Source organism: Hippocampus comes, unplaced genomic scaffold (assembly GCF_001891065.2).
Source record: "Hippocampus comes isolate QL1 unplaced genomic scaffold, H_comes_QL1_v1.1 scaffold317, whole genome shotgun sequence".
NCBI lineage: Eukaryota > Metazoa > Chordata > Actinopteri > Syngnathiformes > Syngnathidae > Hippocampus > Hippocampus comes.
The window spans coordinates 765941-786504 of NW_017805531.1; the positions used below are offsets into that span (position 1 = coordinate 765941).

The window sequence follows — 20564 nt, forward strand, 5'->3', positions numbered from 1 at the left end:
CCCCACAAATTCACATTCGAGAAGACATTTTTCTTTCGGAGTGTTGTGCTCAATTTTGGGAACTATTTTTCATATTCCTTGACGTCATATAGTTTTCATTATTTCACATTTTCCATGTTACAATAAATGCATTGATTTCACATCTTTCCTCGTCCTTCCACATTTCTTGACCAATTCAAACCATTGCAACTTCAAAAGTTCAGACCACTCAAGATATCTTGGGAACAAATGATTGCATTCTCCAAATTCTCAAATGTCCAGGAAACAAATATCCACAAGAGATATTTTATATACTTACCACCCCTTCCACATTTCGTGACTAGTTAAAAAAACATTACACCCTCATACTGTTAAGCTCATTATCTTGAGAACTATAATAGTATAAATTAAATTTCATAATTTATCCAACCAATTTTTAACTTTTCCAACTTCAAACGGTCAAGCTCATTCAATACTTCTTCTGAACTATTTTTCACATTGCCCAAATTCAGTAATTTTTCATTAAGTCTCATTTTTGATTATACAGTAACACTTCCAAATGAAGGCAGACATCTCACATGTGGACCACCTACTTCCACATTTCTTGACTGATGGAAACTATTCAAATGTAAAAATGCTAAACTCATTCACGTACACAATATTTATCACATTGTGCGAATTTCCCAATTCAGAGATATTTCACCTAATTCTTCTCCTTCCACATTTCTTACAATAATGCCACAGTGTTGCAATTCAGCGTCATCTCTTCAGCATTCACAGACAATTTTTTTTACATGAATTAAATCCTCCATCTTATTTTTAGTATTTCATTTAGTGGCCATTCTTTTGCATCATCATCATCATCATACTTCGATGTTTCAGCTCATCAAGACTATTTTAAGACAGTATCTCTCAAAAACGACCAAAGCAAAAATACTTCATCACCTCACTCTGTATACTATTGGACAGCATTTTGGGCCATCCAGGCCACCACACAGAATTGTACCCAAAATGACTTTTCAGAAGATTCTGACTATCTTCATGTCATGTCATATGACCCCCATCTGTAACAAATTGATCCATAGTGACAAATTATTTTTTTTCTTGTAAGCTGAACCTGTACTCATGTTTTCATTTGGCTGAACATTTCAATTTGTCACTGTTTTTATGCCGTGTCATAACTCTCTGCACCTTTGCAACTTTGGAGTCAACCTGTTGAATAGTTTCACCCGTACTAAGCCTCGAGGCACATCACTTAATCCATTTATGCAAAGCCTGGTCATTGCTTTGTTCAAACTTTATCGTGGTGCTGATAATAACTTGGTCTTCTCTTCTCCTTTACACACACACGCACACTGCATGTACAGTATACTGATATGTCTTTATTGTACTTCTCCCTGGTGGCCAAGGCGGTCACACCAGAAGGAGCCAGACAATGAAGTCATCGGGATGCACAAACTGTTTAACTCTTTACATTGTATTTGTTTTTCGCTGTATGTTTTTTTTAAGTACTATTAAAAGTGTGATAACATATGCTGATGGTGTTTCATAGGGAGGCTGGAATGGCTTAATAGAAATGCCATTCTGAATGGCATTTCAATGGGGAAAGATGATTTGAGACTCAAGTGTCTTGAGTTACACATCTGGTCACAGAATAAAAACAACTCGTCAGTCAAGGCACAACTCTAAAATATCTGATGGACCTTAAGTCCATGGATTTAATAAGGTACAGCCCTTTTTAGGGCGTTACTTCTCACTGTTCTAAAATAAATATCCACACATCGATCCAATTGAAAATACTCAAATAAATGTTTGAACATTACATTTCTAAAAATGAATTAGAAATAAGACAATAAAAATGAAAAATGACGATTTTGTTAAAATAAACAGTTTGTCATATTAAACTTAAAGTTTTATTTCAACCTTTATTCACTGATCTCATTAAATAATTGACTCATTTCGCATGTACATAATATATTGATTTAATTAAATAAATAATGACAAATAAAATAAATCATGAAAATGAATTATGAAGTTGCTTCATTTAAATTAAGAATTCGATGTATTTTTCTTACACATTTAAATGAAAAACAAAAACCCTTTTGTCATTTAGCACATCATAATTGCGCGATTAAATAAAAAATTATATGAACATAAAATTGTTTATTTAATTACATTAATTTATAATGAGAGAAAAATGGCCGTTAATTATTTTTTGAATCAAAATATGTTAACAACAACAGTCTATCTATCTATCTATCTATCTATCTATCTATCTATCTATCTATCTATCTATCTATCTATCTATCTATCTATCTATTTATTTATTCGTTTATTTATTGCCTATATTTAGCCACTAGGGGCAGTAAAGGCTTATGTCGGAGTACCGCTGACTACTTCAATCCCCTAGTCAAGTATGGTCGCCTTCTCTCATTTTAACATGAAAAATACAAACGAAATGATAAAAAAAACATGCACATCAAGTCACAGTTTTTTGGGGTCTCACGAGTCTGCCACCCGCCACTCCCGTTCTCAGACAAAATCCGTTCTCTTGGCGACTTGTATTGTTTCCGACTTTTCCTCCTGGCACTTGAAGGCATCACCGGCCGCACTAGTCTACCCATCATGCACCGCGGTAGCATACAACATACGAACAGAGCCATCTTGTCACGGAGTCAGTGAGGCAATAGTGCTGCCCTTGTCGTTGTATCCTCGTTATTCTAAAACTGTGACGCTCTGGGCCTTTTTTTTTCCTTTCCTTCGCTCGACCGTAAATGCGTTTATGGTAAGTGAGCGGTGAAGCGCGTGGACAGTGCGTGGGGGAGTGCTTTGGAGAAGATGTCTCGCTTACTAGTTCCGACGTAGGGGGGAGTGTGCGGCAGCCAGTTGGCTTGACTCGATAGCTTTTTGCGAGGGCTGCGGGGCCCTCCTCAGCCCTCGAGTAGTTCCCTCTCGTAGCGGCGGAGCACACTCGACAGCGGCACCGACTCGGGGAGACGAGCAGGCAAGGCAAGGACGGCGCCCCCGGACTTTGAGGCAACTCCGTCCGGCATTTGGACGTCGTCTGCGGGGTGATCGCATCCGGAGACGTGAAAGGGATGGCGCAGATTCACCTCAGTTACTTTTAATCCTAAAATATGACCTAGTCTGCCGCTCAGTAACTCTTGGATCAATTTTGACACCCAGAAAACCACAAAACCACCTGATGGACAGGACGTAAATTGGCCTGCAGAGTAATTGTCAGCCTCTCCTTTTCTGGTGGAGCAGGATCTCGACACACTCGAGGTGAGGAATCAGCCTGGAACTATGTCGAAAATGCCGGCCAAGAAGAAGAGCTGTTTCCAGATCACAAGTGTCACTCAGGCCCAGGTGGCTGCTATTGGGGCAGCGGACGACACAGAGAGCCTTGAGGACCCGGATGAGCCCCGTGCCGAGGATGTGTCGTCAGAGATGTACGGTGTGTCCCGGACTGAGTATGAGACGGCGTGTGACAGGACTTCATCCGAAGAAGTGTTGAATAACGTCGGCGAGGCAGAAGCGACCGGAGTTGTGGCGCCGTCGCATTTACCTCACTTCTCTGTGCTGTCAGTCAATCCCTTGGGGGAGTTCCGGAAAACACTGGTGCCCGGTACGGCTCTTGGCGCACAGCAACAGGCTGCCCCGACGTCCAGTCCTGGGCCTGTCATTGTCTCCGTAAATGTCTCCCATCCCGCTACAGTGCCCAGTCCGGGTCCTCCTGCTGCCCCCGCTGCCTCCACAGTGACCTGTACTTCCCGTTTCAGGGTCATCAAACTTGACCACGGTACTGGAGAACCCTTCCGAAGAGGCCGGTGGATGTGTACAGAGTTTTATGAGAAAGAGTCAGATGGTTCTGCAGTGAATCGGACTGTTGATGGCATGAGGAGGGACGCCAGCGCACTGTCCGAGGCTGCTGCAGACAGAGACAGTGGGCTTGGGCAGACCGGCGGCTCTGTAATTGCCCCGATAACACACACAAGCCAGGCCTCCGGTGCTTCACCAGATGTCGTCCGCTTGCATCCAGCCGAGACGTCCGCGCATCAGAACTTCATCACCCGGCAACATGCTGTCAGCGGGTCTGGCCCGCAGATTGCACTAACCAGTAGCAAGTCCACATCTGTCCCAGTCCAGCCTGCAGTGGCGAGTCTCCAACCCGCCGCATCCCAGAACATTGGAAACGGATTGCCTCACATGCAGAGGCCCCCCATCTTGCCTGCATCAGCCCAGACGCAACCTTACCAACTCTCTGTGGGACATCACCAGACTGAGTTCTATCAACAGCAGTCTGGACTCACTGCCGGCCAGTCACTGTCGGTGTCCGGCCAGTCCGCAGGGCCACAGACAGTGGGACAAGCAACCTCTCCTGCTATGCCCCAGGGGTCTACAGGAATTTCTACTCCCAGTCATTTTGGGGACGTCGCTGGCGGCGGAAAAGTTATCCCCGGACAGACAGCTCAGAGCCAGACCATTGAAATGGGAAGCGTCGCGGGCTCCGCATTGGGCGGGGGATCTCCTCACGGTCAGTATGCCACCACCGGACAGTCCAAACCCCACGGCGACCACCCCGCATCTTCTAGTGTACAAAATGTGCCTGTCACTGCAGCGAGCTCCGGACTGACCCCTGCTGTGCCAACTGCTGTGCCCAGTGCCTCCACCGCAGCCGTGCCAACGGTGACAGCAGCTAGTTTGACTTCAGGTCAGATGAGTCAAGGCAAAACTGCAGGGGCCTTGGCGGGGCACAGCCTCCTTACAACCGGATTTGGACAGTTTGAGGGGGGCGGCGTAAGGAAATCCGACGGGGTTGTAAATGCACAGTCGTTTGGGAAGGATCTGGTGAAGCCCCTCATGCCCGAGAGCCTACAGCTCGCCGCCCCAACTGTCAATAGCCTGTTTGGAATCCACATACCTGTCGACGGGGATGAGGAGAGGTAACGTTCTATGTTCTTTTCTTTTACGTTGCAAATTGTGTGTTGTTAAAAAGCTCCCATCCGTGGCGAGATTTACATTGTCAACGACATGCCCGTGCGGTATCACAATCGAGTGCCACTGATGTCCTGAGCAGAATCACTCAGTCATCATTAAAAATGCCGTACAATAATGAAACAAAATGATCTTCTTTTAAGTGGCCAAACATTTGCACACATACCAGTACAATAATCCAACGGTCCAGCCATTCTCTGTACTGCTTATCCTCAGTAAGGGTCACAGGGGTGCTGGAGCCTAACCCAGCTGACTTTTGGCGGGAGGCGGTGTACACCCTGAACTGGTTGAGCCTCTTAAATTAAAAAAAAAAAAAAGCAGGTACTTCCCATAGCATGAGTTAGATGTGCACGGGTTGACAACGTTTCGGAGGAAGTGATAAGAGGAAGGAAACATGTCAGATGTTTCTCACTTGTGCTCAAAAGTTGAGGTCGAGCATGTGTAGAAGACAATCATCACTTCCTCCGCTTACTCAAAAACACAATCGTGCACATGAGTCCCATTAGAAGCTTTTGTGTTCACGAGCTATTGTTTCACTTCATCCTGCAGGTAATAGGTCCTTTCTGCAGATTCTATTTAGAATGAACATTTCATATCCGTTATAGTGACCAAAGCGATCAGCATCGGTACCGTCACGTGACTGCTAAAAGAAATGTAAACAAGAGCGTCAGATGAGGCACTTGCGCTGCCCGTTGAGGACATCATAGCACATTTAATAAGGGAGGATGGTGACAGAGTGATTTAAGAGTGGGAAAAAAGAGATTTTGGCGGGTCGTATGGTATAAATGGCACGTAGCAGAAAATGGAAGGACCACTAATTATAGTAACATGGTGTCTCGGCGTCTGGAGATCTGAAACATCGATGACATACCATGATGAGGTAACAAACGAACTGCTCCTTGCTCACCCTAAAGTACACATTGAAGCAGCTTTCATGGAGCTGCGGCTCTCCACTGGGCCTAAACTCCCCCAGATTCTGCCATACCGTTACAATTGGATGACATCATACCCTTTTTTTTTAGCCGCTGTTCATCTCCTCCCTCCTCCTCATTATTAGAAAAGCCAGGGCTTTCCGTTGAAATGTAACAAATATGTACAGTATTGCCGAGCTATTGGCTACTTGATGCACCAGTTTTCTTCCTGTTTGACGGTGCCAAATAAGGGCAAGCTTGCGCTGTGCCTGCGTCGTCCCTGTGCTCCGCTCTGCGGGTGATGCCGCTGAAACCAAGTGCAGTGTGTAAGCACCACTTATTGTTCTCAATGTATGCGTTTGTTTGGAAGACAACTCTGGTGAAGTTCTTTTTTTTTTTTTCCCCCCCCGCCCTTCTCCGAATTCTGTTTCTCTCTGAAGGGACCCAGCTCCCTTACTGATAAGAGCGGGGTCCCTTACCTCAGCAAAGCCCTATCGGACATGGACATGAAGCAGCACTCTTTCCACTATGATACTATTTTGCTGATAAGAGCTCTGTCAGCGGGGTGTGCCGACCAACTGCCCTTGTGACACACATTTTCTATACATTCCATTTTTGGCCCTCCTGAAATTCTCCAACATTTCATATCTTTCTTTTACGTTGCAAATTGTGTGTTGTTAAAAAGCTCCCATCCGTGGCGAGATTTACATTGTCAACGACATGCCCGTGCGGTATCACAATCGAGTGCCACTGATGTCCTGAGCAGAATCACTCAGTCATCATTAAAAATGCCGTACAATAATGAAACAAAATGATCTTCTTTTAAGTGGCCAAACATTTGCACACATACCAGTACAATAATCCAACGGTCCAGCCATTCTCTGTACTGCTTATCCTCAGTAAGGGTCACAGGGGTGCTGGAGCCTAACCCAGCTGACTTTTGGCGGGAGGCGGTGTACACCCTGAACTGGTTGAGCCTCTTAAATTAAAAAAAAAAAAAAGCAGGTACTTCCCATAGCATGAGTTAGATGTGCACGGGTTGACAACGTTTCGGAGGAAGTGATAAGAGGAAGGAAACATGTCAGATGTTTCTCACTTGTGCTCAAAAGTTGAGGTCGAGCATGTGTAGAAGACAATCATCACTTCCTCCGCTTACTCAAAAACACAATCGTGCACATGAGTCCCATTAGAAGCTTTTGTGTTCACGAGCTATTGTTTCACTTCATCCTGCAGGTAATAGGTCCTTTCTGCAGATTCTATTTAGAATGAACATTTCATATCCGTTATAGTGACCAAAGCGATCAGCATCGGTACCGTCACGTGACTGCTAAAAGAAATGTAAACAAGAGCGTCAGATGAGGCACTTGCGCTGCCCGTTGAGGACATCATAGCACATTTAATAAGGGAGGATGGTGACAGAGTGATTTAAGAGTGGGAAAAAAGAGATTTTGGCGGGTCGTATGGTATAAATGGCACGTAGCAGAAAATGGAAGGACCACTAATTATAGTAACATGGTGTCTCGGCGTCTGGAGATCTGAAACATCGATGACATACCATGATGAGGTAACAAACGAACTGCTCCTTGCTCACCCTAAAGTACACATTGAAGCAGCTTTCATGGAGCTGCGGCTCTCCACTGGGCCTAAACTCCCCCAGATTCTGCCATACCGTTACAATTGGATGACATCATACCCTTTTTTTTTAGCCGCTGTTCATCTCCTCCCTCCTCCTCATTATTAGAAAAGCCAGGGCTTTCCGTTGAAATGTAACAAATATGTACAGTATTGCCGAGCTATTGGCTACTTGATGCACCAGTTTTCTTCCTGTTTGACGGTGCCAAATAAGGGCAAGCTTGCGCTGTGCCTGCGTCGTCCCTGTGCTCCGCTCTGCGGGTGATGCCGCTGAAACCAAGTGCAGTGTGTAAGCACCACTTATTGTTCTCAATGTATGCGTTTGTTTGGAAGACAACTCTGGTGAAGTTCTTTTTTTTTTTTTCCCCCCCCGCCCTTCTCCGAATTCTGTTTCTCTCTGAAGGGACCCAGCTCCCTTACTGATAAGAGCGGGGTCCCTTACCTCAGCAAAGCCCTATCGGACATGGACATGAAGCAGCACTCTTTCCACTATGATACTATTTTGCTGATAAGAGCTCTGTCAGCGGGGTGTGCCGACCAACTGCCCTTGTGACACACATTTTCTATACATTCCATTTTTGGCCCTCCTGAAATTCTCCAACATTTCATATCTACCTGTTAGGTAATATAGAACGATTGGGTGCGGTCTCATCGGGTACCTTCGGATCAGCGCTTGACAGATGAGCCGTGATAGCCGTCGAGGTGCTGAATGACGTTTCTTCTCTGCAGTAACCGTGTTGTACTCCAAAGAGGTCGAGGAAGCTGCGGAGGGATGACCCGTGTAGCTACTTCAACAGGCATTTGCGCTATGCTTCAGTCACCCCTGCACACTCTGCTGTATTTCTACATTTCCACTGCACTAATTATGTTTCTTCCCCCGTGGAACACAAACCACACTCAATAGCAAACGCCCTTTACCTTCCAGTTTGATTCATGTTGATGGCATCATGTGTTTTAAATAGCAAAGCTCAAACGCTCTATTGATTGCTACGAACATAGTTTAAGTAACCCGGCCCTGTAGATAAAATTCCCCTCCTTCACCTTGCCGCCGCAGTCCTTCAGACTAAACTGCAGAGATAGCAAAGGCATGAAAACCAAGATGCTGCTTGCATACTTGGATTATGATTCACGCTGCTTTAATGTTTCCCCAGATGGTTTTTGCTACCGAAGGTGTAAAAGAACAATGCAACATTGTTCTATCGTATTCCTGGAATTGCCTCATTTTTTTATAGCGTAGCTTGCATGAACTGTTTGTGTTTGAAGGGTCGGGGGGATTCAGATAATCGCACAAGAGACCGGACAAGTCAAGGTGGTGTTGAGGAGATTTGATGAGCAAGCGAATGGTTAGCAAAGTGGACATTCTGAATTGGAACAGTGCAGTGTCCAGGATGGACCATCATTGTATCTTGCAATACCTGATTTTGACAGTGGAAACAAAAAGCGTGTACAACTGTGACACGGCGAGACACAACCGTATCGTGGAAAATGGGCTGGACTGTCCCCGTAGGTTCACCCCGGTGTTCTGTCGGTCAGCATTTGGTCTCCTGTTCTCGTTTCGGTCCTGCTCTTGCCTGAATGACTTCATACTTTGACAACTTGCTTTTATGTTGCGATAGGTCCTGTGCTCAGAAGCGAGCTGGGGTGCAACTTCTTGGAATTTGAAACTACTGTACGGCCTCGCGCTCATCACGTCGTCAAGAGAATTTCCCATTGGAAGTGGACTGTGTGAATGGGACGATGAGTAGTTTGTAGCCTGGGATTTCCCATGCGCTCTCTCCTCGAATCCAGATCCTTCGCAAAAAAAACAAAACAAAAAAAACAAAAAACTGAAACGAGGTAACCAAGCCAATTCAAATAGGTTTGACCTACTTCTTCTCAGCGGCACGTGGATAGATGTTGCTCAGGTCGTGAGCGCCAGCAGTTGGAGCTTTCAACACTCCAGTTAATCCCTCCCTTACCCCCACCTGCACCCCTTGCGTCCCGATTAACGGTAGTCTCCATGTAAATCTCCCCTCTAACTTTGCCCTCCATTTGCGAAGATTTTGAAGCCTCACAAAGCGCACTTAACTAGATTTCTCAGAGGGTTTATAAATGTGTTCTTCGTGGGGTTCGAGACGGGGCGAAAACCCGAGAGTATTTGATGCTCCCCTGTAAAAATATAAACTACTTCATCGTCTTCCTCATGTAATAGCATAGGTCTTTTTTTGTTTGTTTATTCAGAAAGCACACACACACAAAAAAAAAGACTGAATACCGTTAGCCTGATAGCATTGCTACCTAAGTCATATTTGAATATTTAAGCAAATTCATCACCTTGATTCAACCTTTGTGGAAGACCCTAATATTTTTCATTTTTTATGTTTTGAGAATGTCACAATAAATAGGAGACCAAAAAAATGCCGCAAGCAATTATTATATTTATTACTAATTTAATTTCAGTGGTATAATTGTGTGATCTGTCAAGTGAAGGCGATTTTAGCCAATGATGATGATGATCTTAAATATTAAGGCAAAAAAAAAAAGTGGTCAATATTTTTGGAAGGTCATCATGTACATAAAAAAAAAAAAATCTGGCATTATCTTCTCGTCAAGACCTTGTGTACTGTCTGTGACCAGATTTGGCTCGTGTCTCTAAAATTGTGACCGTTGAATGTATCATTTTTCAAACCAAACCGCACTTTCATGGTATTGTTTGTTGCTCGAAAACAAGGAGCGGCGACTCACTCCAAGTCATCTGACCTTGATCATTTCAGCCCGTTGCTGGCTTTCTCGAAGCTCTGAGCTTTAAGCTGTGAAAGGAGTTTGTCTCGGGGGAGTGGCATGGAATTGCACGTACGTGCGTGCGTGTCTTTGGGGTCTTAAGCATGGTTGCCCGCAAAGTAAAAGTGTGCTCGAGCATAGGGAGAGGTTTGTGAAAGTGTTTAGTCATGAGGTAATGTGAGGAAGTGTGTTTGTGTGTGTGTTAGGTTTCTAGGACAGGAGCCTTGTGTATGTGCTGACACACATGCTGTAAATCAACTCCTTATTCCTGCGTGTGCGCGATGTGCGTATGTGTTGAGTTGATGTGTGTCCACTTGCTCACCGTTTGCCAAGTTGCAGTGCGTTTGTTTGGATTTGCTCGTTGCGGTTTGTAAAATCGTTTCAAAAAGTTTGCAAATGTTTGGATGCGTGTGTGTGTGTGGGGGGGGGGGTTGCGGTGTTGCCGACGAGGGGACAGTGTGGGGATTTCCTTTCCCTTTTTCCAACACACATCCGTTGCTGCAGGACACGGTGTTCTCGCCGCCAAACATCGGGAATCTCTGCGCAGGGGTTACGCCATTAGGTGCGCAGTAAACATTCCACTGAGGTTTGAATCACTCTGAATTGAGTGAGTTCCACGAAAAGAAAGAGTGCACGAGCCAAGGAAGAACTGATACATTTTGCTATGAGACCCACCAGATTGATTTTCAACGAGTTTCTGCTGACTGCTACCGACAGGACTGGAGTAGAACACTTTTAGAGTGGTCAGTGAAGGACATGCGTCGTATTTTTTGGCCTCGATGGCGTGCCATCTTTGACTGCACGGCGTTCTGCTGTTCAACCTGAAGTTAGAGTACCTCACAGGTTTTTTTCTTTTTTGTATTGGGTTACTTGCATCAACAGTTGAACACGAAAAATGGAGGTTAAAGGTGATCTTCACTCCAGCTTACTCATGGTGAACACCTGAACCAACCATGGCCAAGTTTCGGTCAATGATGTGGAAGTTTGTTTTCTCCAAAGTCACATGATTGGCCAAACGGTGAAATTGAATTGCCATTTCTTAGCAGCTGATGACACAAGCGTCTTGTTTTCCCTATTTCATCTGTCCTTATTTCTTTTTCTTTTCCCCCTTTCCTGAATGTGGCTGACACAGGAACCCCTCCAAGGCTTTCTACCAGGCCTTCCAGTCTGGCACCAGATTAAGGGACTCAAAGGCCCACAGTGATAGGTACAGTACTATACTGGAATGGACTGAGCGGGGCCTTGCGAGAGTGCAACAATGTGTGTGCAGTGTTCGTTCGGTAGCCCAGAGCTTTGCTGTTCGCCACATGCATGAAATGAGTTTGGAAAAGCTTGGCAGCAAAAGCGCAATTGGCCTACAGACTTCTCAATGACATCTTTGTTTCTCTCCAATTTTTCCTCACTTTTCCTCCTCTTGCACTTTTCCTGACACTCTTGCCGTTGTAGAATGAAACCTATAAGTTGATTGCTCCCCACGTTTAATTGCAAACGGTTTAGGGGAAAAAAAACATACCTTAAATAGGGCTACGCGATATAGCGAAAAACATCCGTCATGGTGGCCTGTGCGATATGCGTATCGCGAAGACATGCGATCGTATGTTTTTATCCGACTTTGACCAATTAGATGCAACATTGAACGAGCGCATCGTTGTCCAAGAGGAGAACAGCATCTGGAGGCATTGATAACACTAAATACATTTAAAATATATCTACAATTGTTTCATTTTTGTCTTCATCTACACGTGTTTAATCCTGTATTCCACATTCAGCTTTTCATACCTATAAATGTTCATACTGCATTATACATCGTAGTTGCCAGCCATTTTATTGGAAATGGTTAGAACGAACTACATTACAGTAACTTAACAATAGTTGCATAAACCGATATTATTGACTTTTTTTTTTTTTTTTCAGTCGTAACGGGAGAAAGAGAAACGGCAACTAAAATGTGGCCCACGACAAAAATGAGTTTGACACCCCTGGTATAGCACCAAAAAAACAACCCGAACGCATCTGTTGCCGTGCATAAAGAACGTCTGTGATATTGCATTCGGCCCGCCAGACACCAAGTGACGCGATTTAAGTGTTTCTCAGCGTGAGAGGTTCCGCAGCCAATTTTCATCCGTGGCTTAATTCGAAGTTTTAGGATCGAGGACCCGCCTATGGATTTCCGTTATTCCCTATGAGTAATCTTGCATCCAAATCTGAGCTGTTCAAAAGTCTGGAACGTGTTTACTTTCATTTCATTGCGTTCTCTTCTTTTCAATATGTTTTTTTTTTTCCCTTCTTCAATGCATCTGGCCACGTTGTTCCAAGTAGTTTCCACAACAAGCTGGCATCCGCAAGACCATTGAGAGGTGATTAGTTTAGGAAGCAGCTCCGAATCATGACATGTCAAACGCTTGTCCACTTTTAGCACTCGCATCAAGTTTCACTTCCCAGTAAGCAAGCCGCTCAAAGCCTTTTATAGCTTTTCCTGGTCACATGACCGACCACTCATGTGGCATGAATGAATTTTATTATTCTCTGTGCGGTTCACGTTGTTGTTGTTTGGGATCCCTTCTCTTGTTTTTGTCAGCTTCAAGAAATGCTCATTCAAGCCGTAATTTCTTGAGACACTCTGCTTTTTGTCTGGTAAACTCATAGAATCATAGTTATGTTCTCGATGTACAAGACGAGAGGTGCCAACAATGAACGGCCAACTAATCCATCCATTTATCCCATCCGCTTAATGCTCACGAGGATCAGCATTATCAAATAAATGTTCAATTATTTTTGATCATGGGTGAATCGTTAAGACGCCTTATTAATTTAAATTGTCCCAATGCTCAGAATTTCAGCTTCTGAGGAGTAAATGTTATCCAATTTTTGTAGTCCTGCATGAAAGTGGACTGACTATCTTTGTTTTGAATCAAAATAAAACATTGTGTTTATTTTGGAAAACAAAGGTCAACATGGTTGCCTTTTTTCTGACATGTCACAGACTATAAACCAGTAACTGACTCATAAATAGTTTGTGCCGATTTGAAATACTGTCTTGTTTTTCAATAAAGTGATGGAAATGTCAACATTTTTTTATGAAACTAATCTGTCGATTAACTGATGATTAAAATAACCATTGCAGCCCCATACAGAACTGTGCAACATCTGAGGCCTTGTTCAGAATGCCAGGCAAAATCTGTTTTTTTTACCCCATCCAGATTGAAACCGGTTGGCCCTTTTGTAGTCTGAAAACTCACAAAGAACATGAAATCCAAATTATTATTTATTTATTTATCTTTTAATGTTGGGATTGAAGCCACATTTGGGAGGTAGTTTCATATCCGATTTGGACCGCTCCAAACACACCGATCGTGTTCAAATTTCCTCTGCGTCACTCTACGCGACGCAATTCTCAATGCGCCAGAGCAGAGAGCCAATTGTTCGCCCCTCAGTGGCATAAGGCCTTAGAAATGACTCCGTTTACTTTGTACACTGCCCCTGACCCAGCAAAGTTACACTGCGAGTTTTGTTTTGAAAGTCAGCCACTCAAACAAGCTCTTTGTCGCTTTGACATGAGCTCCGTCGGCTTAAACAAGATCATGTGTGTCAGGAGACGCAGTCTCGCCAGGCTCTCTCTGACTCGCTCTACAAAGCGCAAGTCATTCACGCTGTTGCTTCAAAAGTCTTTGCTTTTGTGCCAGCAATTCCTGGAAGTTCAACTCTCGTTTCCAGATGCTTTCCTAATATGGTTTCAGCTCGAGGGCCATCCTGACTCGCTTCAGTGTTTTCAAATATCTTTTCAACCAAGCGCCTCATGAATCATCTCATACTCATTTTAATCTGGTTTGTATATTTTGGCTTGTGTCGGTCTTCGGGTTCAACGTCACTGGCCAGCGAGCTTAGGGCTTTTAGAGGGTCCTATACTATCATATATGTGAAATATGGAACCGAGTTAGGAACTCATATACGTGTATATTCTTGCATCTGAATAATGTGAGGTGTGTGTGTGTGTGTGTGTGTGTGTGTTTCTCTTTAGTTGGAGTCATTGAATGTCTCAGTCGCCAGACTTACCTTTTGCACAGTGCAGTGACTTGGCACGTCGCCCACGCAGTCGTCTCCAATGAAGTCAGTCGTATAGGACAAATGATGTGACAGTTTGATGGTGGGGGGAAGGCATCGTGCCGCTCCATCAGGGCGGCCTCTTGACTACCATCTACTGAAAGCGCTACTAACCTCCGTCCCATAAAATGAAGGCCATTAAGAAAGGGAACTTCTTGTCCTGAAAGGGAGAATCATTTGGAGGTTTTTAAAGCAATGAGTTATAGCAACATGCAATTGTACTGTTCTTTTTAGGCCAATAGAGGGCAGTCAAGGTTCATTTGTCAGCCGGTCAAGGCATTTTTTTTTTTTTTTTTCCCAATGGGGAAAAAAAAGGCATCTTGACATTGCGGAATTAAAGAACATTTCTGTCAAGGTAAAATGTGCTTTTAACTTGATGAACATATTTTGCGCAATTCCTTGTAGTGATTTTTATTTTATTTTTTTTTTACACTTCCAAGTGGTTATTTTTCAGATTAAAAATAAGGCAGTGGCAAAACACTTGTGTTGGAGAATTTTAGACTTTTAATGGTCAAACTCTGCAGACTCTTCAACTGACTTAGGGTGAACATTAAATGTACTTTTTAGGAGTCAAACCTCTCGTTTCTCGTTTTTGATGAGCACTGAGGCCTGTATTTGAGTGTAGGTTGTGACGCTGATACTTGGTCAGACAAGTATTTTTTTAGGTGGTATGTGCCCATGTTGTAAAAAGTTACAACGAAATATCAAAACTCACTGGGAGTGACTTTAAACATAGCCAATGTCTCTCCCTCACTCTCTCTCTCGTTCTCTCTCTCGCTTCGTGGTTGGTTCATGTTTCTTTATTCTAAATGCGGTCACGCTTGCAGCCACTAAATACCTCCCATCCGCCACCGTGGCTCTCTTTTTCGCAACTGCCCAAGGAAGCGGTCGGTGCCGGCAGACAAAGCATGCCGTGTAGATTTTCCTACAAGGTCCCATGCTGTGCCGCCAGCCCGGCCCGCGGAGGGACGAGCCTGCCGCTCTTCAAAAAAAAATTTTTTTTTACACTTCCAAGTGGTTATTTTTCAGATTAAAAATAAGGCAGTGGCAAAACACTTGTGTTGGAGAATTTTAGACTTTTAATGGTCAAACTCTGCAGAATCTTCAACTGACTTAGGGTGAACATTAAATGTACTTTTTAGGAGTCAAACCTCTCGTTTCTCGTTTTTGATGAGCACTGAGGCCTGTATTTGAGTGTAGGTTGTGACGCTGATACTTGGTCAGACAAGTATTTTTTTAGGTGGTATGTGCCCATGTTGTAAAAAGTTACAACGAAATATCAAAACTCACTGGGAGTGACTTTAAACATAGCCAATGTCTCTCCCTCACTCTCTCTCTCGTTCTCTCTCTCGCAGCGTGGTTGGTTCATGTTTCTTTATTCTAAATGCGGTCACGCTTGCAGCCACTAAATACCTCCCATCCGCCACCGTGGCTCTCTTTTTCGCAACTGCCCAAGGAAGCGGTCGGTGCCGGCAGACAAAGCATGCCGTGTAGATTTTCCTACAAGGTCCCATGCTGTGCCGCCAGCCCGGCCCGCGGAGGGACGAGCCTGCCGCTCTCCCGTCGCCCGCCTTGCAGGTATTTTAAATGCCGGCCGCACGACTGCAAACATAATGGCTTCAAGGGCTTGGGAGTTTTAAAATAGTTGCAGTTAAAGGTCGCGATTTGAAGGATTGCTTTGGCTCTCACCGCAAAATGGGAATGTGTGGTATTTGCACTAACCTAGTCTGTGCTTCTCTTTAAAACCTGACCCACATTTGATTGGGAGTAGCAGCCGAGCTTGATGTGAAATATATATTTTGTGAACATTGTTGAAATGCACACATTTAAAACATTTCCATTCACGATGTGTCTCCAGCGCTTGTGTTTTGTGCCTCCGACCTGACCTGTTTTGTTTTCCCTTCTTCTTTGTTACAGTGCCTCTGGAACAAATATTGTTGCCATTGATAATAAAATTGAACAGGCCATGGTAAGTACTTGCTTTATAAGTGATTTTTGTGTGTGTGTGTGTGTGTGTGTGTGTGTGTGTGTGTGTGTGTGAGAGGTTTTGTTACGTCAACACAAATTCTGTCGGCATGTGCATAATAATTGATAAGCTGGGAAATTGAATGTGTCTGGGAAGTTGAGCTCCATCCAAGACATGGCAACCTCTTTGCAAGATGGCATCCAATGAGTGGTTCGGAATTCACAGACGTTCAGCCATCCCACTGAAAACGATGTTTTTTTGTAAAATAACTTACTTTCAGTTTCCATGAATTCATTTGTAACTCTCCCCATTTTTCCATCAAGGAACTTTAGACCATCATTTAGAAGCGAATCTGGCTGGAATGCTTTTTAATTTGGGAACGTGAAAGCAGTTGTTCTTAAAAGAAGGTTTCCAGACCCCTGGGGGTCTGCAAAATAATATCCGTTTCTTATGTGGGAGTTAAAGTTGCGAGTCTCTGTTTGGGAAACCGGCTGTGCGAGAAATTGGCAACGTTGATTCTCTGTGTTCACAGACCTGGTATTAGTGTAAGCAGTGCACATCAGCTAGCGACAATGGCACATTATTGGTTCGCTGGGGAAATTTGATTTCATGTGTGTGAATGGAGTTACGAGCTTAATCGCGGAACAAACTAAACGTATAAATCAAGGGATACCACAAGATCAGAGACACCGTCTTCTGTTTGTCGTCAGGACCTGGTGAAAAGCCATCTGATGTACGCTGTGCGGGAGGAGGTGGAGGTCTTAAAGGAGCAGATCAAAGAGCTCTTCGAGAGGAACTCTGTGCTGGAGCGGGAGAATGCCGTGTTGAAGTCTCTGGCCAACAGCGAGCAGCTCTCGCAGCTTCCCGCCCAGTCTGGGGGTGCTTCGACCGGCCCCGCACCGACGGCACCGCCGCCTCAGTCTCAGCCCTCGCTGCCCCCACAGCAGCCGGCGGCCGGGCTTCCGTCTCAAACGCAGCAACAGCAACAGCAGCAGCAGCAACACCCGAAGGCCCCGCAGACTCATCCTCAGCTCGACGCAAGCCAACAGCAACCCAACGTCACCTCAGCTTGACAAAACGTGCTACGGGTGTAAACAAACCCAAGAGACATTACCATTACGGTCAACCCCCGGCTATTCACGTGGGATCGGGACGGAGCCCTGTGGCCAATTGCGATGCCAACCCAAAACTTTAATCCAACTCATCGTTGCCCTTAAAATAAAATGGCTTCCGGATGATTGGATTTATACAAATTGCACCGGAAGTAATGAAGATAACTTCATTTTACAGCACCTCTAAAAAAGAAAAAAATAAGTGTTTACAAAGTGCTTTAACAAAAACCAGAGACCATCCATGAAACAGAACGATACCCACAATCACAAGCATAAAGGTGTACTAGAAACAGTATCGAGATGAGACCTTTTTTTTTTTTAGCTCAGGCAAGCCTTTCCGCTAACAACCCTGGCAAAACGTAGCTCCTTCCTGACCTTCGAATTCAATTCACTTCAACCTACCCGACTCAAATATTGGGCTTGAACAAGGAACGGAACAGCCAAATTCACAACAGGTGTTTGAAGCCATATTTTCAGGGATATCCACTTCTGTGCCTTTCAGTGCCTCTTTGTTTCTCTGTTTGCAACTTGCTGGTAACATTGTAAGCTCGGAAGCCATTTGCCTTTGAGGGGAGTGCCCGCTGAGCTTGGAGTGCCACTGGAAGAGTCACAGAAAGACACAGAAGTGGAGGAGAAGGTCATGTGAAGTCACCAATAAAGGTCAGAGTGCGTGTTAGGCTTCATCTCATCTTCCCCCGCCACGCCAATTGCCCCAAACCTTTTGTGAGCGATGCGCTCCCTTGACACCAAACCCAACTTTCCTATCGGCCGTGTCTTTGGCACCTTCTTGGGGCAGAATGGAATGAGCACTAAATTACAACGAGATCTGCGGAATGGTGAGGGTTTACGAACGTCTATATGAATTCTACAGGAAAAAAAAAACGTTTCAAGAAACCTTTGTCCTCTTAGCCACCAGCTTGACCACAAAGTGCAGTGTGTGTGCGTGCGCGCGTGTGTGCGCGTGTGTTTGTCTGTACCGTGGGCCTTTCCAGTGTTAATGCAATCATCATGAGGCAGAATCAAACAACATGTATCGGAGAACTCGGGGTGATGTTTTATTTTTGAAACTTGGCAACCCCCCCCCCCTCCCACCCCCACGTGTGGAAAACTGCAGGGTTCCAAGACTGATCTGAGACCTGCACAAGTCCACCAAGGAGAGGTTAAAGGGAGGGAGTTTTGCCTCACGTTAAGGGACAAATGATTGTCACAAAAAATATTTTTTTAAGAAGATCCATGTGAGTAAAGTAGGGTGGGGTGGGAGGGGCATGGGGAGGGGGGATTTTAGCCTTGCTGAATCCTTGTAAAGAGAGTCGTCTATGGAGCGCCAACTCTGTCGTTACTTGTACATCAACCCTTCAGTTCATCTTTTGACTTCTGCTGTCAAGTGACTTATTTATTACAGTAGGGGGGCTGCTATCTTCGTAAATGAATTGAATGAAACAAGAGCCCCTTTGTTTGTTTGATTTTTCACTGTTTGGGGGGGGGGGGGGGGGGATATGCCGCCCTTCCCAGGGGAGCAATGCTTTACAGCAGGGGTTCTCAAACTGGAGTCTGGATCTGCAAAACAAAGCTAATTCATTATCTGGAAACTTTAAAAGTTCTTAGCCTAATTAGCAAAAGTGCCCATGTCTGGGTTTTTTTTTCTTACGTTTTCGCAAAACGGGAGAATCCGCAACAAATTCCAAGAAAGAAAAGTAGTCCAGTTCCCTTGAAGCAACCTTTGCAAATTCACATGACCTGGATGACACGTGCACATTTTTTTTTTCATAATTTCCCAGAAAGTTAGAAATGACTCGGGCAATTATGCTATTAAGCGAACAATATGGGGGACGTCGGCCAATTAAACAGACACCAAATTTTACAAAATAAAAGATACAAAGTTACATTTTTTTTAAGATGCAGTTTCAGAAATTTGTTTTTCGAAGAAACAAGTTACAAAGTGAGTCCGTGAGTGGAAGAGCTGTTATTTGTTCTGCCTGTCACTGTGTCACTGGTATCAAAAAATCCAGATTCATTATTGAAAGTCAGTGATTTTCAGAACAATTTGGTGAATGTCCTGCTGCCTTATGACCACTCCTGGCACACTGGTAGCGAATCACTAATTTATGGCTACGTATGGTCGTTATGTTTAATTGGTGTTATGATGATGAGAGGATCCTTGGAAAAAAATTTCCCCTGGCCACAGAAAGTTTGAGAACCCCTGCGCTCACTTATAGTCGTGAAAAAAACAAACCGAAAAGCAACATGGAATTCTGACAAACGTGAAACACTAACTCAGATTTCATGCTGCCCTTGCCAATTTCAAGTGAACAAGACTCAGTATGAATGTATGTTATCAAATCTTAAAAAGCCTCGATAGGTGACTGCTCATCTGCTGATATCAAATCTGATCCGGTGCCCCGGAGGAGGCGTCTTGATTCCGAAGTCGTCGGCGAAAACTGAGATGGTTTTGCCGCACCTCCCCACCTTCACTTGGCCGCAGGGCTGAAGGGAAAGCTGTGAAATCATTCAACCTACTTTGTAACCAAAGATGGAAAAATCTGTCACTTCAATTTTTTTTTTCCTAATGGCACACATGAACACTATTTGGAAAAATAATTGGGATTTCCGGTGAAATTTCAGGATGGATCAAAAATTCCCTTTCTGTCACACTCTGCCTCTTCCGCTCTCTCTGTTGCAACCTGTTGATGTCACTGGAAGCTCAGTGGCCGCTGACAAGATGGGGCCAGTTTCGCAAAACAAGATCTGCTCTTGACGAACCGTGCATCCGAAAGCCTAATATGACCACCAAACTCTTAGAATAGGCTTTCGTGCAAAGCCATGATGACTTCCCAGAACGGGCCACTTCAATGCTTTCTGTGACTCTTCCAGTCTCCGAAAGGCAAGTGGACTGAGTGCATTCAAACGTTACGTTGAAATTAGGTTCATCTGAAAAGGATCTAGTGCATTTTAGATTCATCCAGAACCCCCCCCACACACACACACACACCATCGCAAAGTCCAATATCCCTACCTTTTTCCTCGTAGTGTATTTTCTCTTTTTCTTCTTGTGACGCCATCACAAAATATTTTTGTTGCCATTCAGCATGTTCTGTAACCTTCAAA

The 20564-nt window shown here is 44.3% G+C and overlaps 1 protein-coding gene across 7 annotated transcripts; it reads left to right on the forward strand.

Annotated features, from left to right (window-relative positions):
* The first annotated feature begins 2600 nt into the window (after window positions 1–2600).
* LOC109520479 (TSC22 domain family protein 2-like) lies at window positions 2601–19348 on the forward strand. 7 transcript variants are annotated; one of them, XM_019877715.1, is made up of 5 exons: window positions 2603–4516; window positions 4601–4925; window positions 11413–11487; window positions 16299–16350; window positions 17058–19348. In XM_019877715.1, the coding sequence occupies exons 1-5, from the start codon at window positions 3286–3288 to the stop codon at window positions 17418–17420; spliced, it is 2046 nt and encodes a 681-aa protein (XP_019733274.1). In that variant the 5' UTR covers window positions 2603–3285; the 3' UTR covers window positions 17421–19348. The 7 variants fall into 7 exon arrangements, with proteins under 7 accessions (XP_019733275.1, XP_019733279.1, XP_019733276.1 ...); XM_019877716.1 differs by lacking the exon at window positions 17058–19348 and adding an exon at window positions 16426–16603 and having other exon boundaries at window positions 2601–4925; window positions 16299–16388; XM_019877713.1 differs by having other exon boundaries at window positions 2603–4925.
* The last annotated feature ends 1216 nt before the right edge of the window (window positions 19349–20564 follow it).